We start from the raw sequence: 19,890 nt of genomic DNA on the forward strand, positions 1-19,890 counted from the left end.
GTTTTTCAAAAGGATTGTGTAGTCCATTGTAGCAGTTGATAACATTTTTTGGCAGCTTTTGGCTTTATCCTTGAAAGACTTCTTTTTATTTTTTTGTAGGCGTAGAATAGTACTATATACTTACCTTTTTTAACCATTTGATTTAAGAACTATTTATTTTTAATAGCAAATAGGAGATGTTAATGGAAGAAACTTCACTTTTCTAAATGAAAACAGAAGGGTGAATTTTATTTTAGATATGAAAAACACATTTTAAAAATAAGTCCACTTTTAAATATTCTGTTCTGCACTTGTTATTTTACTGAAATCTAGGTATCTATCAATTACCATTCAGTCTCTTCTATTGAGAATCAGCTTTATAAGAAATTTACTTTATAGGTCTGGATTCACTCACTGGAAATGTTCAGAGCTCACTTCTTGATGAGGAAAAAGTACACTCTGTCTCAGAACGTGACTCTCATCAAGAGAAGAAGTCTGAGACCAGTAGCAAACTCTCTGTCAAAGATTATGAACAGACTCTTGACACAGATAGCACTTTGGAGGATCTTTCTGGGCATTCTGTGAGGTAAAGTAATGTATATTTTATACTGTAATTCATTTTAATTAATGTTACAATATTATTGATATTCAATGAATCCATTTAATGAATTTCTATATTTTATGAATAGTTACTGTAGCTTTGTTCATAGCTCTAGTTTTTATATATATTTTAGAGTGTGACCAACTTTCATCTAAACTCTTAACAACCTCTCTCCCTCAGGAATTCTATGCCTCTAGCACAACCCACCTTTCTATTCTAAATGCCATTGCCATAGTTGTTTTCTTGGTTTAACCCTTTGACCAAGCAGCTACTTTCCTTGGGGCACTTTGGTAGCTCAGAGTTACCCCACACATCAATTCTAAGAACTTAACTTGATCCAAAGTATTTTCACTAAGCTACCACAAACTATCTCATTTCCTTTATCTATACCTTTTGCTTCTCAACTGTTTCTTTTACTCTTGTAACACAACTGCGTAGCATTCTTTTGATCTCATTGTTTATTTTTTTCTCTCCTGCTCAACTTACTAGTTGACTGAAGCAGATTTTGAAATCTCATTTTTATATTGAATATGGAGTTTGCATACTCTGTCCTCCCCCCCTCCCCCCTTTTGGGTTAAAAGGACTAACAAAAGAGTAGTTTTTGTCATTTCTTAATTTTTAGTACAAAATTATTTTTTTCTCTTTCAGAGACATATGTTAAGATATTTTTTATAAGACTTGATTTTCCTTTTATATGTGGCTGTAATTTTTTGCTATTATAATAGAGGATTTTGCTTTATACTACAATAATGATTAATGGTGTATTTACATTGTAGAGGAAAGAGTTAAGTGGCAGTTTAATCCAGAGACTCCTTTTGGGCAGGATTTGTCTCTAGTTTTGTTCACTACTGTAAATATGAAAATAAGAGGAATGCTCAGAGTACATTCAGCATAATGACTGTGTTGAATGAATAAATGCCTGAATCACAGCTTTTTAAAGCTGATGTTAATAAAGAAAGTAATGTGTGCTATTCTTACGAATTGGTTAGCTGGTTCCTGAAATAGTTTTCCCTATTCTAATGTTTTTTTTTTTAAACAAATCTTCTAGTGTCTCCTCAGACAAGGGAAGGTCTCAGAAAACTCCAGCTTCTCCGCTATCTCCAAGTTCCCAGAAACTGTTGCAGTTTGACCTTCCAGGAACTTCATTAGAAAGATCTAAGTCCTCAGTTATAATGCCTCCAACTATAGCAGGATTCAAGCCTAGTGCAGCTTTTCCTGATATGAACATGGCTGCCAGCAGAGCAACTACAGAGATGATGACTTCAACACCAGGCAAGTCGACCCGTGCAGTTGTAATTTTAAAAATAAGGTTACTTATCTTGGGGAAAATTGGTTTCAGTTAAATTATAGGGAAATGGTTTTTCAACTGGGTGTGATCACTTTTTAAAGTTTTAAACAGAAACTGTACAGGAAAATATTAAGAAGCATCAGAGATTCAATAGTGGTGATTTTTCCCATCTTGCCAGCATTAGTAAAAACACTGAAAAATGTATGCCATGTATGTACTCCTAAGTGTTTATAGGTTTATATGTATGTACATACCCATGCATGTGCATACTCCCCCCTGACCCCCCGCCTCCCCCTCCCACACACACACACAAGAAGTAACTATTAAAAGACACTGTATTTCTAAGTCACTGTCTTTGTTTTTGGCTCTTAAAATTAGAAATGAATTTTAGAAATCTGAGATGCAATTTAATTTCATGTGAACTTTCACATTTGACAATTGTTATGCCCTCCAGGTTCTAAACGTTTTTCTCCTGCTGGCCTCCAGCATCGTATGGCAGCTGAACTGAGTTACTTGAGTGCCATTGAGGAGTCAGTGCGCCAACTGTCAGATGTAGAAAGAGTTAGAGGCATTTCCCTTGCTCAGCAAGAAAGTGTGTCTCTGGCTCAGATCATAAAGGTATTTGTGGGGTTTTCTTCTTTAGCTTTCTTTGTGTGTTTTTCCCCCTTTTCTTTGTTATTTAAAATAATCTTAAAAAAATAATAATCTTAATGGTGAATTAAAAAAAACATAGTAGGTGGTTACTAAGTATTTTGATAAATGATAAATGGTTGTTGTGTTGAGAAAATAGCCCTGGGATTAATGTAGTCACTGAGTTGTAATAGTTTAGTATCTTAGAATTAATAGTTGATCACTTCTTTATCTTGAAGGCACAGCAGCAACGCCATGAAAGAGACTTGGCCCTTTTGAAATTAAAGGCTGAGCAAGAGACTCTGGAGTGTCAGAGACAGTTAGAAGAAACCCGAAGCAAAGCAGCTCAGGTACCTTATTTTGCAGCAAAGTTATTAAACCTAAATTTGTATCTTTGAAATCACTTTAGTATTTTTTTAATTACATATGAGTAAAGAAGAGAAGATGTAAAATATGTCCTATGGGTTAATTTCATGTCATTTGATTCTTGTAGCAACTCTGTGAAATTAGTCAGGATGTAGCCCCAATTTAATAAGTGGAAGCTGAGGTAACTACATGGTAGGTGCTTATCTGTAGTCACATCAGCTCTTAACCAGTGGAGTTAAGACTTAAACTTCAGCAGTGATTTCTTAAGACTTCGGATTTTAAACCCATTGTTCTTTTGATCTATGAAACAAATTTACAAATTCTGTGACATGACGAAAGTTTTCTTTTTACCCTCTTTTATGTACAGGTCCATGCGGAATCATTACAGCAGGTGGTTAAATCACAACGGGATGTAACTGAAGTCCTCCAGGAAGCAACTTGTAAAATAGCTGCTCAGCAGACAGAGACTGCTCGCCTTACCACAGACGCAGCACGCCAAATCTGCGAGGTGAGAGCCACTGAGAACCCTTTTCTTCTTCATTCTTTTTAGTCAGTCTGAATAACTTTGGCCTTTTATTGCAGTGTCTTGTACATTTGAATTTATAGAGGCAGAAAAAAAAGATGAAGAACTCTAAATTTCTGCCCTTGAGTAAGCTTTTTAAAAAGATATTAATTTTATTGATGAATAATTTACAAAAAAATAACATACCCATTTTAAGGATATAGTTTGATGACTTTTGACAAATATGTAGATACCTGTATCTGTATATTTCTATAGTTTATCTTTCCATCCCTATCAACACTACTATAATCAATATTTCCAACACTCTAAAAAGATCTCCCATCCCCTTTGCAATCAGTCCCCAACCTCAGTCCAGGGAGCCACTGGTCTGCTTTGTATGAAGATGTTTCATTTTTACCCAGTGTTGTTAGTGTCTTTTACAATGTTGTTAGTGCCAGGGACAAAGCTAGAAATAGTTTTACTCTATATAGGATATCATAACCGATAGATATAGTTTCATTTATTTAAGCAGTTACAATTTAGGATTGTTTGTGAAATGATTGTTATTAATAAGCCATGAACCTACTATATGTTAGATATTGTGGAATTGTGCAAATAAATATAAAGTAGCATCTCTTTTCTCAGGAAAATTTTAGACAACATTAACAAAGATTTCAAAAACACTCAGGTCATCAAGACAGTGGTTGAAAAAATACAAAATGAATAACACACGCAGCAGTGGCAGTAGTGGCTAAGAGTAGGGAAAACATACGTTGCTCAGAAAAGACTCAGATAGGAACTAGTAATTGAATTGATTCTTGAAGGAAGATTTAATTTTTGGTTTACTATGGCTCATTATGTGACTTAAATGTTTTCTGTCTAATTTGTAGATTGTTATAGTTGGGTGAAACCTTAGAAATCATGTTGTATTCATCTCTTTATTTTTATAAGGAAGCTGTTGAGATTTAAAAAGACTAAATGATTTGCCCATCATATTTACCTGTTACTGCAGAATTTGCTCTCTCTCAACCCAGTGATCTTCCAAGACGCTCTGCTCCCTCTCAGTTCATCACTTTTGGCTTGTGTGTTCATATTTAGATGGCAGAGTTGACTCGAACTCATATATCAGATGCCATTACTGCTTCAGGAGCTCCCCTAGCAACGCTGTATGACCACCAGCGGATACATGCTTCAGACTTCGTGAAGCAACTGAGGACCAGAGCTGAAACAGATAGGTTAATATTCAGTCATTCTGCAAATATATCATGAGTATCTGCTGAATTCCAGGCACTGTTGTGGGTGCTGGGAATACAGTTTTAGGCATACAGTCTAGAGGAGAAGGTAGATGTTATTCAAATAGTCACTTAAGAAATGGTCACTGTAAACTGAGGTATGTGTTATGAAAGAAAGGATCGTTGTCTCTGAGATACATAACCAAGGAATTTGAATAGCCTGTGGGTACAAGGAGGTCAGAGAAAGTTTTCTTGAAGAAGTAAAGCTTATTGTAAGATACAGTGGATGAAAAGGAGTTGGTGTTGTAAAGGAGGTAAAGAATATACAGGTCAATACATGTAAAGGTAGGAAGAGAAAAGAAAGGAAGACCAGTGGGATTGGAGGCAGAGAGCAAAGGGGAGAATGGTAGATGATGCAGGGATCAGATCATGGTAGGGCCTTGCAGACCGTAAGGATTTTGTTTATTCTAGAGCAGTGAAAAGTCATTAGAGAGTGTGTTAGGCAGGGCTGGGTAATGTGATCATGTTTTGTGTGTGTCTTCTTTCTTTTACATCACATTTTGACTGTCTCTAATTCATAGATTTTAAGTCTATTCACATTCATTGATACTTGGGGTGATTTTTGCTTATTTCTCATAATAAAAAAGAAAAAGCTCTTTTTTAAAAAAAAAATCCTCATCTGAGGAGTGATGATATTTTTTTCCATCAACTTAGAGAGAGTGAAAGGGAGAGAGTAGGGAAAGAGAGAGAGAGAGAGATCGATGTAGAGAGAGACACATCTGTTGGTTTCCTCCCGCACACACCCTGACGGGGTAGGGATTGAACCTGCAACCCAGGTACGTGCCCTTGACCGGGAATAAAACCCGCAACCCTCTGGTGTGCAGGCTGACACTAGCCACGCCAGCCAGGGCAGAAGATACTCTTTAGTGTGTTATACAACCTTTTCATAAATGAATGCCTTCGAATACTTTGTAAGTTATTTCATAATTCCTGTTCATTCAAGGTTTTATCTAATAATGTTGAGTGGTATTAAAATCTTGCTCCTATTAGAGACTTTAAATGTTGAACAAGTTTTGTTTTGTTTTTGTAGGAAAAGTCAATCTGTTTCACTCTCTCACAATAATGAAGGAACCCCTGACTCAAAGCATCAGAAGTATTCTTCATATGATAGTTATTCTGAGTCTTCAAGATACAAGAATCATGATAGAAGGTGAAAAGAGGGTTTTGTTTTAATGTTTGTGAGTTTATTTGAACCAGACTGTCAACAATTGCCAGGAGACAAAGTCTCAACGCATTGAGATAATGTATCAGAGAATGGCAGTTTGCACCATATTTTGTACATTCTGAAAAGTAGTAAAGTATGATAAGTAGCTGAGAGTTGCTTTTTTTTTTTTACTTCTCAATTCCATTTCTTTAAATGAAAGTTTTACCTTCCCCATTTAATTTGCTGATTTGTAAAACAGTTGTTTCAGGTAACAATACAGCTGCCATTCCTTGAGAACCTATATTATATAAGCACTGTATAAATTTGTTTTCTTATACTTTATCTTTCATCCAGGTTACCCTAATGTTAACATTTTACTTATATTTGCTTTACCAAGTAGAACTTTTAAAGAAGGCGATAGAGGTCAACACCATCTAAGGTCATAGATATTCTATTGGATTTGGCAATTAGAGTTTAGGTAGAGGTTAGAAGAGTAGTTCCAGTAGAGTAGTTGGGGTTGAAGCAGACTGTGGTAAATCGTGATATTGATGAAAAGTAAGGAGGTGGAAATACCAGGTAGAAGCCTCTTTTCCCAGTAGCTTGGGTCTTTGTAATATTGTTGTTGTTTTTTAATTGATTTCACAGAGGAAAGCAGAGGGAGAGATAGAGATAAACATCAATGAGAGAGAGAGAGAGAGAGAGAGAAATATGATTGATCAACTGCCTCCTACACTCCCCACACTGGGGATCAAGCCTGCAACCTTGGCATGTGCCTGATCGGGATTCAAACTGTGACTTACTGGTTCATAGGTTGACGCTCAACCACTGAGCCATGCAGGCTGGGCCAGTAGCTTGGTTTTAAAATGAAAGGAAATATGGGTGTGAGAGCCTTAGAATAGTGGTTGCCCAGTATGACTATTTAAATGTGAAACCTTCCTCTCTCCTATTCATCTTTTCTAAAAGTTTCTTCTCAGGCTTATGTCTACTTATTATTTTTATGCTTTATATTACATCTTTTATCATTTTGTATCTTGATCATAACCCCCGTTTCCTTAGCCAGATAAGTTTACTTTGAAGTTATCCTTATTTTGTTGCCTTCTTTGTTTGTTTCTATAATATTCATAAACAGAAGTAGTAGTGGTAGCAGCCGTCAAGAAAGTCCTTCAGTTCCATCTTCTAAGGAAAATGAGAAGAAACTTCACGGTGGAAAGACGGAGAGTTTTATTGATGAACAGGTTCAGACTGCTGCGGATGATTCTCTACGAAGTGACAGTGTACCATCTCTTCCCGATGAGAAAGGTAACTTCCTTGCACATATATGTGTAATTATTTGTTTTGGGAGGCTTCCAGAACCCTTTGAGATATTTTTGTACATTTTATAATGAAAATAATATCTAGATATAGCTGTCTATAATTATGACAGCCTTAGGTCTTGGTACCCAGAAGTGAGGTGCTGCCATAACAAATACTAAAAATGTGGTCATGCCTTTAGAATTGGCTAATGAGTAGAGGTTAGAAGTTTTGAGGTACATGCTAGAAAAAGCCTATATTGCCTCGCAGACCTATTGGTAGGAATATGGACATTAAAGGTGACTCTGATGAGCCCAGCTGGCGTGGCTCAGTGGCTCAGTGTAGACCTATGAACCAGGAGGTCACGGTTCGATTCCCAGTCAAAGCACATGCCCAGGTTGTGGGCTTGATCCCCAGTTGGGGGGCATGAAGGAGGCAGTCGATCAATGATTTTCATCATTGATGTTGCTATCTCTCTCCCTCTCTCTTCTTCTCTGAAATCAATAAAAATTATTTTTTTAAAAGAAGAAATAAAAAGGAAGTTAAAAGTGATGAACTTGGAGGAGAAACCAAGATGGCGGCATAGGTAAACACTGGAAATGGCTGCTTCGCACAACTACTTCAAAAATACAACTAAAAGACAAAACGGACATCCAAAACCACAGGAAGGCTGGCTGAGTGGAAATTCTACAACTAGAAGGAAAGAGAAAAGCGCACTGAGACTAAGAGGAGGTGTGGAAGTAAAGTGCAGAGGTATGGAGGCTCATGTGGAAAGGACTGGCAACTGAGGACATGGTTGTCTTTTTCAATCGGGAAGGAGTCTCAAGCTCCAGACTGCTCTGAACTCCAGTTCCGGGCAAGTCTCTGGGGACCCAGACTCATAGGGGGAGAAACTGGACTCTATGGCTGCGGTCGGAACTCAAGGGCAGCTTTCTCTCAGAGGTGCTTGCAGCGATTACCGGGACACAGATGCAGGGCCTCTTAGGGTAGGACTGAGGAGCAGCCATAGCTGCTTGCTCCGCCCTGTTGACCCCCTGAGACCCTGCCCCACCCAAGCTGTGTGCAGAGGCTTTTACATATGAAAGGCCTGGCCCTTAGCAATCTAAAAATTACCTAACAAACTGCAGCTGGGTCAGAGAGACCCAGAACTTCCAAACGAAGGCCCAAGGCCCCACAGCAGCTTACATTGCTTCACAGCTGGTCCTCATCTGGGCACCTCCAAACCCCAAACAAAGAAGAGAAATCTGCAGATCTCTCCATAGCTCCTGCTGGGTAGCCTCAGACATAGGCTAAATTAGCACCTCCTTAGAGATCCAAGAGCCAGTGTACCCAGTGGTCAGAGTGGGACCATCCAGATTACAACTCCTCAGATCCATAAGGGACACACTCAGGGGGCAGACTCAGTGAGCACCAAAGCCCCACTGAAGCAAGTCTTGCCCCAGAAGGGTGTCTCAGCACAGAAGTTCTCCCACTGCAGACACAGCTGATTCTCACAGCCAGTTGGCCTGGAAGTCAATTCCTCCCAGTGATACCTACAACAATCAAGGCTTAACTACAACAAGACTGTGCACAAAGCCCACAAAGGGGTGCACCAAGAATGTCCACCTCAGGTAATTGGGCAGGCTGAGCCACTGGGCCCCATAGGACACCTAGCACAGAAAGCCACTCTATCAACACAGGGAAGCAGCCAAAATGCGGAGACAAAGAAACAGGTCACAAATGACAGAAATGAAGGAAAGCAAACTACTGGATATAGAGTTCAAAACCACACTTATAAGGTTTTTCAAGAATTTTCTAGAAACCGCCGATAAATTTAGTGAGACCCTCAAGAAATCTAGTGAGACCCTCGAGGTTATGAAAAAGGACCAACTAGAAATTAAGCATACACTGACTGAAATAAAGAATATTTTAGAGTTCCAACAGCAGACTAGAGCAGCCGTGGGCAAACTATGGCCCACTGGCCGGATCCGGCCCATTTGAAATGAATAAAACTAAAAAAAAAAAAGACCGTACCCTTTTATGTAATGATGTTTACTTTGAATTTATATTAGTTCACACAAACACTCGATCCATGCTTTTGTTCCGGCCCTCCGGTCCAGTTTAAGAACCCATTGTGGCCCTTGAGTCAAAAAGTTTGCCCACCCCTGGACTAGAGGATCACAAGAATCAAGTCAAAGATTTGAAATACGAAGAAGCAAAAAACACCCAACCGGAAAAGCAAAAAGAAAAAAGAATCCAAAAACATCAAGATAGTGTAAGGAGCCTCTGGGACAACTTCAAGCGTGTCAACATCCGAATTATAGGGGTGCCAGAAGAAGAGAGAGAGCAAAATATTGAAAACCTATTTGAAGAAATAATGACAGAAAACTTCCCCTACCTAGTGAAAGAAATAGACTTCCAAGTCCAGGAAGCGCATAGAACCCCAAACAAAAGGAATCCAAAGAGGACCACACCAAGACACAACATAATTAAATTGCCAAGAGCAAAAGACAAAGAGAGTATCCTAAAAGCAGCAAGAGAAAGAAAGTGAGTTACCTACAAGGGAGTAACCATATGACTGTCAGCTGATTTCTCAACAGAAACTTTGCAGGCCAGAAGGGAGTGGCAAGAAATATTCAAAGTGATGAATACTAAGAACCTACAACCAAGATTACTTTATCCAGCAAAGCTATCATTCAGAATTGAAGGTCAGATAAAGAGCTTCACAGATAAGAAAAAGCTAAAGGAGTTCATCACCACCAAACCAGTATTATATGAAATGCTGAAAGGTATCCTTTAAGAAGAGGAAGAAGAAGAAAAAGGTAAAGATACAAATTATGAACAAGTACATGTCAACAAGTGAATCTAAAAATCAAGTGAATAAATAATCTGATGAACAGAATAAACTGGTGAATATAATAGAATCAGGGGCATAGAAAGGGAATGGACTGACTATTCTCGGGGGCGGGGGGAAGGAATGTGGGGGGTGTGGGAGAGACTGGACAAAAATCGTACACCTATGGATGAGGACAGTGGAGTGGGGGAGTAAGGGCAGAGGGTGGGTTGAAAACTGGGTGGAGGGGAGCTGTGGGGGGAAAAAAGAGGAAAAACTGTAATCTGAACAATAAAGATTTAATTAAAAAAAAGTGATGAACTTGGGTATTTAGCTGAGGAATTTTCTAAGCTAAGTATTGAAGTCATGGCCTGGTTTCTCCTGATTGCTTAGAGTAAAGTGTGAGAGGAAAGATAAATGGAAGGAATTGTTAAGCAAAAAAGAACCAGAAGTTGAAGATTTGGAAAACTCTCAGCCTATCCATATTGTAAAAAATGAGAAAACATGTTCTGGAGAGAACACCAAGGGTGTGACTTGACAGTCACCCCATAAAGAGATTACCCCTGGATTTAATCAGCCGTCTCAACAGAAGCCAGGACTATACCAGCAGAGACACTGCTAATTTGGATTGAAGGACAAGAGAAGGGATGAAATTTAGGAAGACTTTCAGACTTCTGGAATTCCCCTGGATAAGACAGTAGAGCTATACCTAGCTGTGAACATGCCTATCCTTCAAGAAAATAGAAGACTGATCCTGAGGTTGATTTATGTATCAGCTGGGTAGCCCCTGCCATCAACAGGCTCAGAGCACGAAGGCCGAAGTATAAGGCTGTCGACTCATTGATTTCAGAGGGTGGGGCCACCTCCTTGGTTTCAGTTGTCCAGGCTGCCCGTGCTCAGGGCCTCAGGAGCAAAGCTGGTGCCAATGGCCGAGTGGGTGCAGTTACCACTCAGGGATGAGGGGCAAGGCCATCCTGGTGGGTGTGGAAAGCATGACTGCCACCTCTGTGGGCTTGAAGGGCAAAGCATCGAGCCAAGGGTGATTATTTTTGAGCCTTAAAAGCTAATGGAATTTGCCTTGCTAGATTTTGGGTTTGCTGAAGACCTACTACCCCTTTCTTCTTTGGATTTTTCCCTTTGAAATAGGATTGTCTGTTCTACTCTTATGCGACCATTGTGTTTTGAAGCATATAACTTGCCTTGTTTCACAGGTTCGTAGCTAGAAAGGAATTTTGCCTCAGGATGAATGATACCTTGAGTTTCACCCATATCTACTTAGATGACATTTAGATGAGACTTTGAATGTGTAGTTGATGCTGGAATGGGTTTGGAGGCCCTTGGGATGGGGTGAATGTATTTTGCAAGCAAGAAGGAATGAATTTTGGGGAGCCAGAAGGTGGAAAGTTAGAGACTGAATTTGCCACAAAATTCCTATCTTAAAGGACTCTTAAAACTCAACAACCCAATTAAAAAAGAATAGTCACTTCATTGGAGAAAATATACAAATGTCAAATAGACATAGGAAAGGTATTTAATATCATGTGTCATTAGGAAAATGAAAATTCATTGACAACAAGGTACTACAACATACCTGTTAGAATGGCTAAAATCCAAAAAACTGACAACAAATGAGTGGCAAGAATGCAGAGCAACATGAGTTTACCTGCATTCATTGCTGATGGGAGTACAGAATGCTACTTTGGAGACATTTTCACAGTATTTTATAAGAACCCAGCAATCATGTGCCTAGGTATTTACCCAAGTGATTTAAAAGCGTATGCCTACACAAAAACCTATCACTAATGTCCATAACACTGTTATTCTTACTTGCTAAAAACTGAAAGCTACAAGATGTTTTATGAGGGGAATGGATAGACTGGTAAATCTATACATTGGAATATTTGTCAGTGATTAAAAGGGAGAAGCTATTGCTTCATGCAACAGCATGGTTGCATTTTAAGTGAATTTTAGTAAGTGAAAGAAGCAAGCCCCAAAGATTACATATTGTATGATTTCATTTATATGAAATTCTAGAAAAGGCAAAACTACAGGGATGGAAAACAAATTAATGGTTCCCGGGTGTTAGGTGGTAGAAGAATGATTGACTACAAAGTGGATACATAGCACAGAACTTTTAGTGTGAAACAACTATTATGTAAGGTATTGCATGTTTGTATAGTTGTATGCACTGTCTGGTGCAATGCATCTGTCAAAACCCTAGAATCATACATCACAAAGAGTCAACTAAACATACACATCAGCCACAACTAAACACCCCCCCGCCCCCCAATACCAGGATGGAATATAGCATGTGACCATTTCTCAATTTTCTATAGGGTATTAGTTTTCTAATTGATTTATAGGAGCTCTTTGTAAATTAAGTACATTACACTTTTACCATATTTCTTGTACTAATATTAGGTAATTTAGAGTTCTTGTTTGTAAAATAAGTGAATTTTGTTTATTTCATGCTTACTGCTAGTGATTGTTATGAGTTTATTATATTGTCTCATAAAGAGGCAGCAACTGCCACTAATTGAGTATCTACTGAAAACTGTTATAATGATAAAATCTACTGCTCCATATTCTTTCAGATTCAGCTTCTATTGTAACAGAATATTCTTTGAAATTTGATGAATCCATGACAGAAGATGAAATAGAAGAAAAATCATTTCGATCTTTACTGCCTTCTGAGAGTCATCGCAGATTTAACCTGGAAAAGAGAAGAAGCCATCATGACGACTCTGATGAAGAAACTTCCCCAGAAAAGACTACACTGTCTTCTGCCAAGGTAGGTTTCAGTGTACCTATAGAGATACTTCATAAGTAGTTGTGAATGTGTTCTCTTAAAGTTGTGAGGATACATTTTGTACTTGAACTCAATTGTTAGCTATCAAAATGATTTTCTTAAGATACCAATTTTATGTTACATTGTTGCTATAAAATTAGGCTTTGCCTTCTTTACAAAGTAAAATGCAAACTTATTCCTAAAGCCTTTGAGTGTCTGAACCAGAGTTATCTCTTTAGCTTTTTCACTTGTTTCACTCTTAAAAATTTTAATTTTATTTAAGAATTTATATTTATATCATTCTAAAATGTAAACCTTGTGGATAGTAAAGACAAATTCTTACCATGTTTATATCCCTGGGGCAGTACCAGCCTTACAGTGGTTGTTTGTTAAAATTTAATGGCTGGCTGCTCTAGCTGGTTTGGCTCAATAGATAGAGCATCAGCCTATGGACTGAAGGGTCCCAGGTTTGATTCTAGTCAAGTGTACATGCCTAGGTTGTGTGCTCGATCCCCAGTGAGGGGCGTGCAGGAGACAGTCAATCAATGATTCTCCTGCACCATTGATGTTTCTCTCTCTCTCTTCCTCTCCCTTCCTCTCTGAAATCAATAAAAATATATTTTAAAAAAATTTAATGGCTGAATAAATTAGTAGATGAATGTTACCCCCTCTCGTGTTTTTTTTTTTTTTAATTAATTTTTATTGATTTCAGAGAGGAAGGAAGTGGGAGAGAGAGAAAGATCCATGATGAGAGAGAATCATGGATTGGCTGCCTCCTGCAAGTTCCTCACTGGGGATCGAGCCCACAATCTGGGCATGTGTCCTTTACTGGAATCGAACCTGGGACCTTTTGGTTTGCAGGCCGACGCTCTATCCACTGAGCCAAACCGTCCAGTGCTCGTGCCTTTTTTGAATAATGTTTTCTACATGGTTGTCAATATTTAAAAAAAAAGTTTTTATTGATTTCAGAGAGAGAGAGAGAGAGAGAGAGAGAGAGAGAGATAGAAACATCAGTGATGAGAGAGAATCATAGATCAGCTGCCTCCTGCATGCCCCCTACTGGGGATCGAACCTGCAATCCAGGCACATGCCCTGGTTGGGAATTGAACCATGACCTCCTGGTTCATAGGTTGACGCTCAATCACTGAGCCACACCAGCTGGGCAGTTGGCAACATTTTTAATTTAATTCTTTTTATTTATATAATATTTTATAAGTGCATGTTTCTTTTTTTTTTTTCTGCATACCTCTTTTAGTGAAGTGAATTATGTGCCAAAAGGTTTAGATCAGTGGTTCTCAACCTGTGGGTCGCCAACCTGTGGGTCGCGACCCCTTTTCACAGGGGTCGCCTAAGACCATCGGAAAACACATATATAATTACATAGTGTTTTTGTGATTAATCACTATGCTTTAATTATGTTCAATTTGTAACAATGAAAATACATCCTGCATAGCAGATATTTACATTACGATTTATAACAGTAGCAAAATTACAGTTATGAAGTAGCAACGAAAATAATTTTATGGTTGGGGGATACCACAACATGAGGAACTGTATTAAAGGGTCGCGGGATTAGGAAGGTTGAGAACCACTAGTTTAGATGATCATAAACTCAAAGTAAACTCTTTGTGTTAGGAGCTGAGCATGCCATTCTCAGGAGGACAAGATAGCTTTTCTAAGTTTACTATGGAGATGGTTCGACAGTATATGAAAGAAGAGGAAATGAGGGCAGCTCACCAGTCTTCACTCCTGCGTCTCCGTGAAAAAGCCTTGAAGGAGAAAACTAAGGCTGAATTAGCCTGGCTAGAGCATCAGAAAAAGTAAGTTCTTTCAGTGAACATCGTTTTCACTGTTTAATTTTTCTCATTAAAACCAAATGCTTGGTTTTTAAAGATGATTTTGTTTCTTTGATTTGATCAACCCGGTTTCATAAGCTAGAAATATGGCTGCCATATTTGAATCATGTTGCTTTTAAGACCTTTTACTCACGTAACATTTTCTTTGCATTTCTCTTTTTTCACTTAACTGACTTTTATGTTGTTATTTTATACTTAATTCCCTTATTATATTGTAAATTTCTTAAACCCTTTTTTTTTAAAGAACAAAATCTAGTTTGCATATATTGTTTGTGCAATGAAATAATTGTTGGGATAGGAATTGCTGCATGGAGCAACTGTTTTCCCCATTTGAAAATGTTTAATTGGTTTAGAGACTTTAGTGGTTGGAATTATTGACATTAGACTAGAAATTTAATCTAATCTTTGTCTTGATGGGAAATATTTGCAGACATCTCAGAGACAAAGGAGAAGATGATAAAATGCCCCCACTTCGGAAGAAGCAGCGTGGCTTGCTCTTAAAGTTGCAGCAAGAAAAGGTATGTTAGGAAAAAGACTACTGTAAGGGAACTTATCATAAGGCAAGTTAGATGTGGAATCTACTATTTTGCCTAATCTCTTTTTCTTATTATGTTAATTGAGATTTAATTGATATTCACCACTGTTTATGCCTATACTACTATAATTACAGGAGTTGCTTGGTAGTCTACTATATTTCTCCAAATTAGGATTGCGTGTCACTGGTGACTTAATACAATATAGCAGCGATTTTCAACCTGTGAGCCGCAAGAATTTTTAAAATATGCAATACCTGACTAGTTATTGATCTCTTTCCTTTAGGTTGTCAAATGAAAAAATGACAACAGCCAACACAATAGCCACCAGTGTTCTTGAATCAAAATTATATATCTTTTTTTTTGACAAATTGGCAAAAAATAAATGTTTTGGCATGTTGCAGAATTTTAGTAATTAGTTTATGTATACTATGAAATGAAAAAGGTTGAAAATCGCTGCAGTGTAGAATCAAGTCTTCTGCCTTATTGACCTGTTGCCAGTTACTATTTTTTTAGTGTGTAAAATAAAATAGTCCTTTGAAATGCATATTTTTTTAAAAATAAGGTATTTATAAGAGTTTATTTAGATTAATATTTTTTAATCACTGTTTTCCCAAGTAGATTTCTAAGGCATATTAATTACAAGTTGACAAATATTTTGGTTTAGTGGACTCAGAAACACCTGGGATTTAAATCTTGGAGAGGCAGCATGGTGTAGTGCTTAAAAATTCAGCTCTAGAGTCAGATTGCCTGGGTTAAAATCCAAAGTCTACCAATATTAGTTTCATAACTTAGGACAAGTTACTTAACTTCTCAGTGCCTCAGTTTCCTCATCTGTCAACTGAGGATAATACTGATAATATACTTTGCAGGGTTGTTGGGAGGAATAAATGAATTAATACATATAATAAACTTAGAACAGCCCTTGGCACACAGTAGGTGCTCAATAAATGTTAGTTGTTATTACTTGATTTCTAGCTTTTTCACTTGCAATTGTGTAATCATAGTCAAGTTTAAGTAACTCTGTGAGACTTAAGTTCCTTATCTGTGGGAGTGAGATTATATAGACTTCATATGGTGGTTGTAAGGACTGAATGCAATAACATATGTAAATATATTTCATATTGCCTGGTCAGTATGGAATCAATAGATTCTAGTTTTCTTTTCCTTTATTGACCTGTTGCCAGTTACTATTTTGTTAGATGGTCAATGAACTTAATCATTTGAGTTATATGTTGGATTACTACTTAAATAGCGTTTTTGTTTTTGTTTTTAGTTTACCTAGGAAACATGATTGCAAGAAATTATAAGTAACCAATTGTTAATGTCTTTATTATGTTTATTTTTATTGACAAGAAAACAGATTAAAACATTTTTGAAAAAAGGACAGTCCCTGTTAAATTTTAACATTTATTAACAGCAAAGTGTATCATCTTTTGCTCACTTAATTAGCAATAGAGAGCTTATAATATCCTGTGTAGAGAGAGTTTAGTGCAATGTAGTCTTAAATGTTTTTGGTGGCATTTTAAGTGGAGACAACTCTGTTTTGAAAACAAATTTAAAACTTTTAAGCGTTAAAAAACACACACACCCTTTTAAGGGCCATAAAATGATTCATCCTCTTGGTCTTATTTTTTGGAATCTCCCCTAAAGAACTAATCCATAGTATGAAACAATTATAAACATTAAAGCAGTGTTGGTGATAGTAAAAATTTATAAGGAACTTATACTAGAAAATGTGAAGGGCATATTAAGTATAAAAAGAGCAGATGAAATCATAGTCTGTTGTAATTATAATTATTTAAAGGGTTATGTTAAATTATTTTAGATAGATGAAGTTATGTGACTTGTTTTCCCTTTTTCAATATTTACAAAGTTTTCAATGTTATTACTTTTATCTTGAAACTAGAGGCCCGTTGCAGGAAGATTCCTGCAAGAATAGGGCTTCCTGAGACCGGAGCGAAGCAGAGAAGGGAGCGAAGCCCACCGAGGAGGGCTTTGCTCCCTTCTCCGCTGCCTCGCTCCCTCCCTTCGCCACTTAGCCCTCGGTTCCCTCCCTTCTCTGCCACCTGGGCTCTCTCCCTTCTCCTCCACTTTGCTCCCTCACCAGGTCACTGATCCAAGGCCCGGGGCCCCCCCCCCGGGCAGCATCTCACGTTGCCTGTCCCGCCCCGCCTCGCCAGGTCAGGGGTCTGGGGCCCATGGGCAGCGTCGCTCGAGCGCTGCCGGCCCCGCCTCACCGGGTCCGGGGTCCGGGTCCCGGGTCCGGCAGGCAGCGTTGCTCATGCGTGCTGCCAGCCCCGCCTGCTGTATGCAAATTAGCCACCATCTTTGTTGGTGATGAATTTGCATATCACGCCGATTAGCCAATGGGAGGTGTAGCGAAGGCACGGTCAATTACCCTGTTTGTCTGTTATTAGATAGGATACTGTATATGTTTATTCTTGTTAAATGTGATGATTGGATTTTCTTTTTAAAATATTACTTTGGACCTTTCTCCTCCAAATCTCAGTGCCTCTCCTAACTCTTTAAACCTTAGGCAGAAATTAAACGACTTCAAGAAGCTAATAAGGCAGCTCGGAAGGAAAGACAACTGATTCTTAAACAGCAGGAGGAGATAGAAAGGATCCGACAGACCACCATAAAACTGCAGGAGAAGTTAAAGTCTGCAGGGGAAAATAAATTGGTAAATCACATGAAATTATTTTTTCTTTGCTTTTGGCCTCATGCTGCTTGTTAATACCTAGCCCTGCCTCATTTTCTGATATGATGGGTACACTCATTCTAGCACTGTGATACATGATGAACTAGGGTAAAGTTTTATGTATGTGCCTTTATGTACAGTGATAGTATTTTTTTTTTTACTATGGAATATTCAAGTTTTGAAATGAACACATGGCTCATATATTAGTTTAAAAATGTTTTCCATTTATGAACTCAGTTGAGACAGAGAACCTTGTTATTTCTCATCAATCCAGATACATTCCTTAGAATTAATGAGAGACTATTTTTGCTATTTATATGAAACTTATTTCAGCTATTCAATGTTAATATAATGATACATGATTCAAAGGAGAGACACAGACTATGTTCTCTGGGAATTTCACCTCACTCTGGGCTCATGATTTGCCATGTCCCACTGGACATCCCCATTGCCCAACTTGGGCTCCTATTTCCCGCTTAGGCCACTCTCCTACATTAGATGCTCTTCATCTCACTCAGGTTGGGACACCTCACTCTCAGCCTCTTTGTCTTTCTCCACCTTGTTCTGTTCATCTAATGATTTTAGGACTGAATTGTTCAGGAAGGAGAAGGCCTCTGCTTTGTTTGTATTGTTCACAAAATAAAAAGTCATGATTATTCCTATCCAGCTTCCAAAAAAAGTAGAGAATAAATGATTATTTGTAGGAAAGTCTTACTAAGCAATTAAAGTTTTACTTTTGTTCATTAGATATAATATATTGATTAAACCAATGGTTCCTAAATGTTTTATTATAAACTTTTTAATTTGTAAAAACATTGTTTTCTATAAGGAATATTTAAAGAAAAAGATCCATCCATCAGTATGATTAAAATAATTATGTGTTCCTTTCATTGTTTGTGTCTGTACATATGTTTTATATAGTTATAATGTCTGTAATTATATATTCTTCTTGAGGAATATATATAATTTTTATATATATTAAATTAGAGAGGACATTTAGATACCAGATTACTAACAGCAGAAGTTTTTTAAAATTTTTTTACTTCTTAAAAAAACATTACACTTTGTGATTATATATAAATATATGTAAAATACACAGAACATAAAATTTATATTTTAACCAGTTTTAAATATGTGATATAATTTTGTCATCTAATAATACCATAATTTCAGCTATTTTATAAATACTGTTTTGGATATAAACTTAATTTTGAAATGACAGTGTTTATGATCACTTTGAGATCTTGAATTTTCGTAAAAGTGTAATACTTTATCCCCCTTTCTTTGTAGGACTCGCATAGTGATGATGATACAAAGGATAATAAGGCAGTCAGTCCTGGTCCAACTGACTTGGAGACCCGAAGTCCTTCCCCCATTTCCATCTCCAGCAGTGAAACTAGCAGCATTATGCAGAAACTGAAGAAAATGAGAAGCCGCATGGATGAAAAGTAATTCATTTTCATAAATAGTTCCTGTTTTTATTGAAAGTAGTATTAAAAAATAATATTTTTAATGTACTTCATTAGATTAGTTTGGTATAACATAGTACTTTATGGATTTAGTAGCATTTTAACAGAAAGATTGCCAGTCTACAAGTCAGTTAAATATAGATCTGATTTATAAAGCAAATATTCTTGTTTTTAATATAGCCATGTTTCTCATTTTTAAAATCAAAAGTAGTATTTGTACATATACCGATGACAAGGTTTTCTTCTTTCTTTTACCAAAAGTTATGAGTAAGTGTGAAATTTGTACTTTCTCTGAAATCTGAGGACAGGTCTCCTGACTTGGGGAAGCAATTAATTAATGGTATGTCCTGAGATCTTATCCTGTGGCTTTTTGACAACTCTCAGGCTTATTCCAATAGAAGAGAGAAATTTAACCTTGTGAGTAGGTGTGGATTGCTCAATTGAAACTACAAAGACTGAAATTCTCCTGGGAATTTTAAGTATTAGTTTCTAAAGGCTCTTTTAAAGAAGCTACTTAAATGTAGCTCAGTTGTATGTCCCCTTTGACCATGTAAAAGAACATTAATGTGAGAGTTTACTCTTTTTGGTGTACATTTCATTAAATATGTAAATTAACTGCTAGTGGACCCTACCTTT

At 37.3% G+C, this 19,890-nt stretch overlaps 1 protein-coding gene across 1 annotated transcript in view; it reads left to right on the forward strand.

Moving 5' to 3' along the window:
* The window catches only part of CEP350 (centrosomal protein 350), a 115,323-nt gene that overhangs the window by 50,392 nt on the left and 45,041 nt on the right, over positions 1 to 19,890 (forward strand). The window contains exons 15-27 of the mRNA XM_070396928.1: positions 379 to 565; positions 1,629 to 1,852; positions 2,323 to 2,486; positions 2,738 to 2,848; positions 3,232 to 3,372; positions 4,465 to 4,601; positions 5,689 to 5,808; positions 6,932 to 7,101; positions 12,499 to 12,695; positions 14,328 to 14,512; positions 14,979 to 15,066; positions 17,621 to 17,767; positions 19,076 to 19,233. Of these exons, the coding sequence (XP_070253029.1) occupies positions 379 to 565; positions 1,629 to 1,852; positions 2,323 to 2,486; positions 2,738 to 2,848; positions 3,232 to 3,372; positions 4,465 to 4,601; positions 5,689 to 5,808; positions 6,932 to 7,101; positions 12,499 to 12,695; positions 14,328 to 14,512; positions 14,979 to 15,066; positions 17,621 to 17,767; positions 19,076 to 19,233 (2,029 nt within the window). The remainder of the gene's footprint in view (positions 1 to 378; positions 566 to 1,628; positions 1,853 to 2,322; positions 2,487 to 2,737; positions 2,849 to 3,231; positions 3,373 to 4,464; positions 4,602 to 5,688; positions 5,809 to 6,931; positions 7,102 to 12,498; positions 12,696 to 14,327; positions 14,513 to 14,978; positions 15,067 to 17,620; positions 17,768 to 19,075; positions 19,234 to 19,890) is intronic.

Source organism: Myotis yumanensis, unplaced genomic scaffold, assembly GCF_028538775.1.
Source record: "Myotis yumanensis isolate MYYU_CA2020_CCGP unplaced genomic scaffold, mMyoYum1.0.hap1 SCAF_17, whole genome shotgun sequence".
Lineage (NCBI taxonomy): Eukaryota > Metazoa > Chordata > Mammalia > Chiroptera > Vespertilionidae > Myotis > Myotis yumanensis.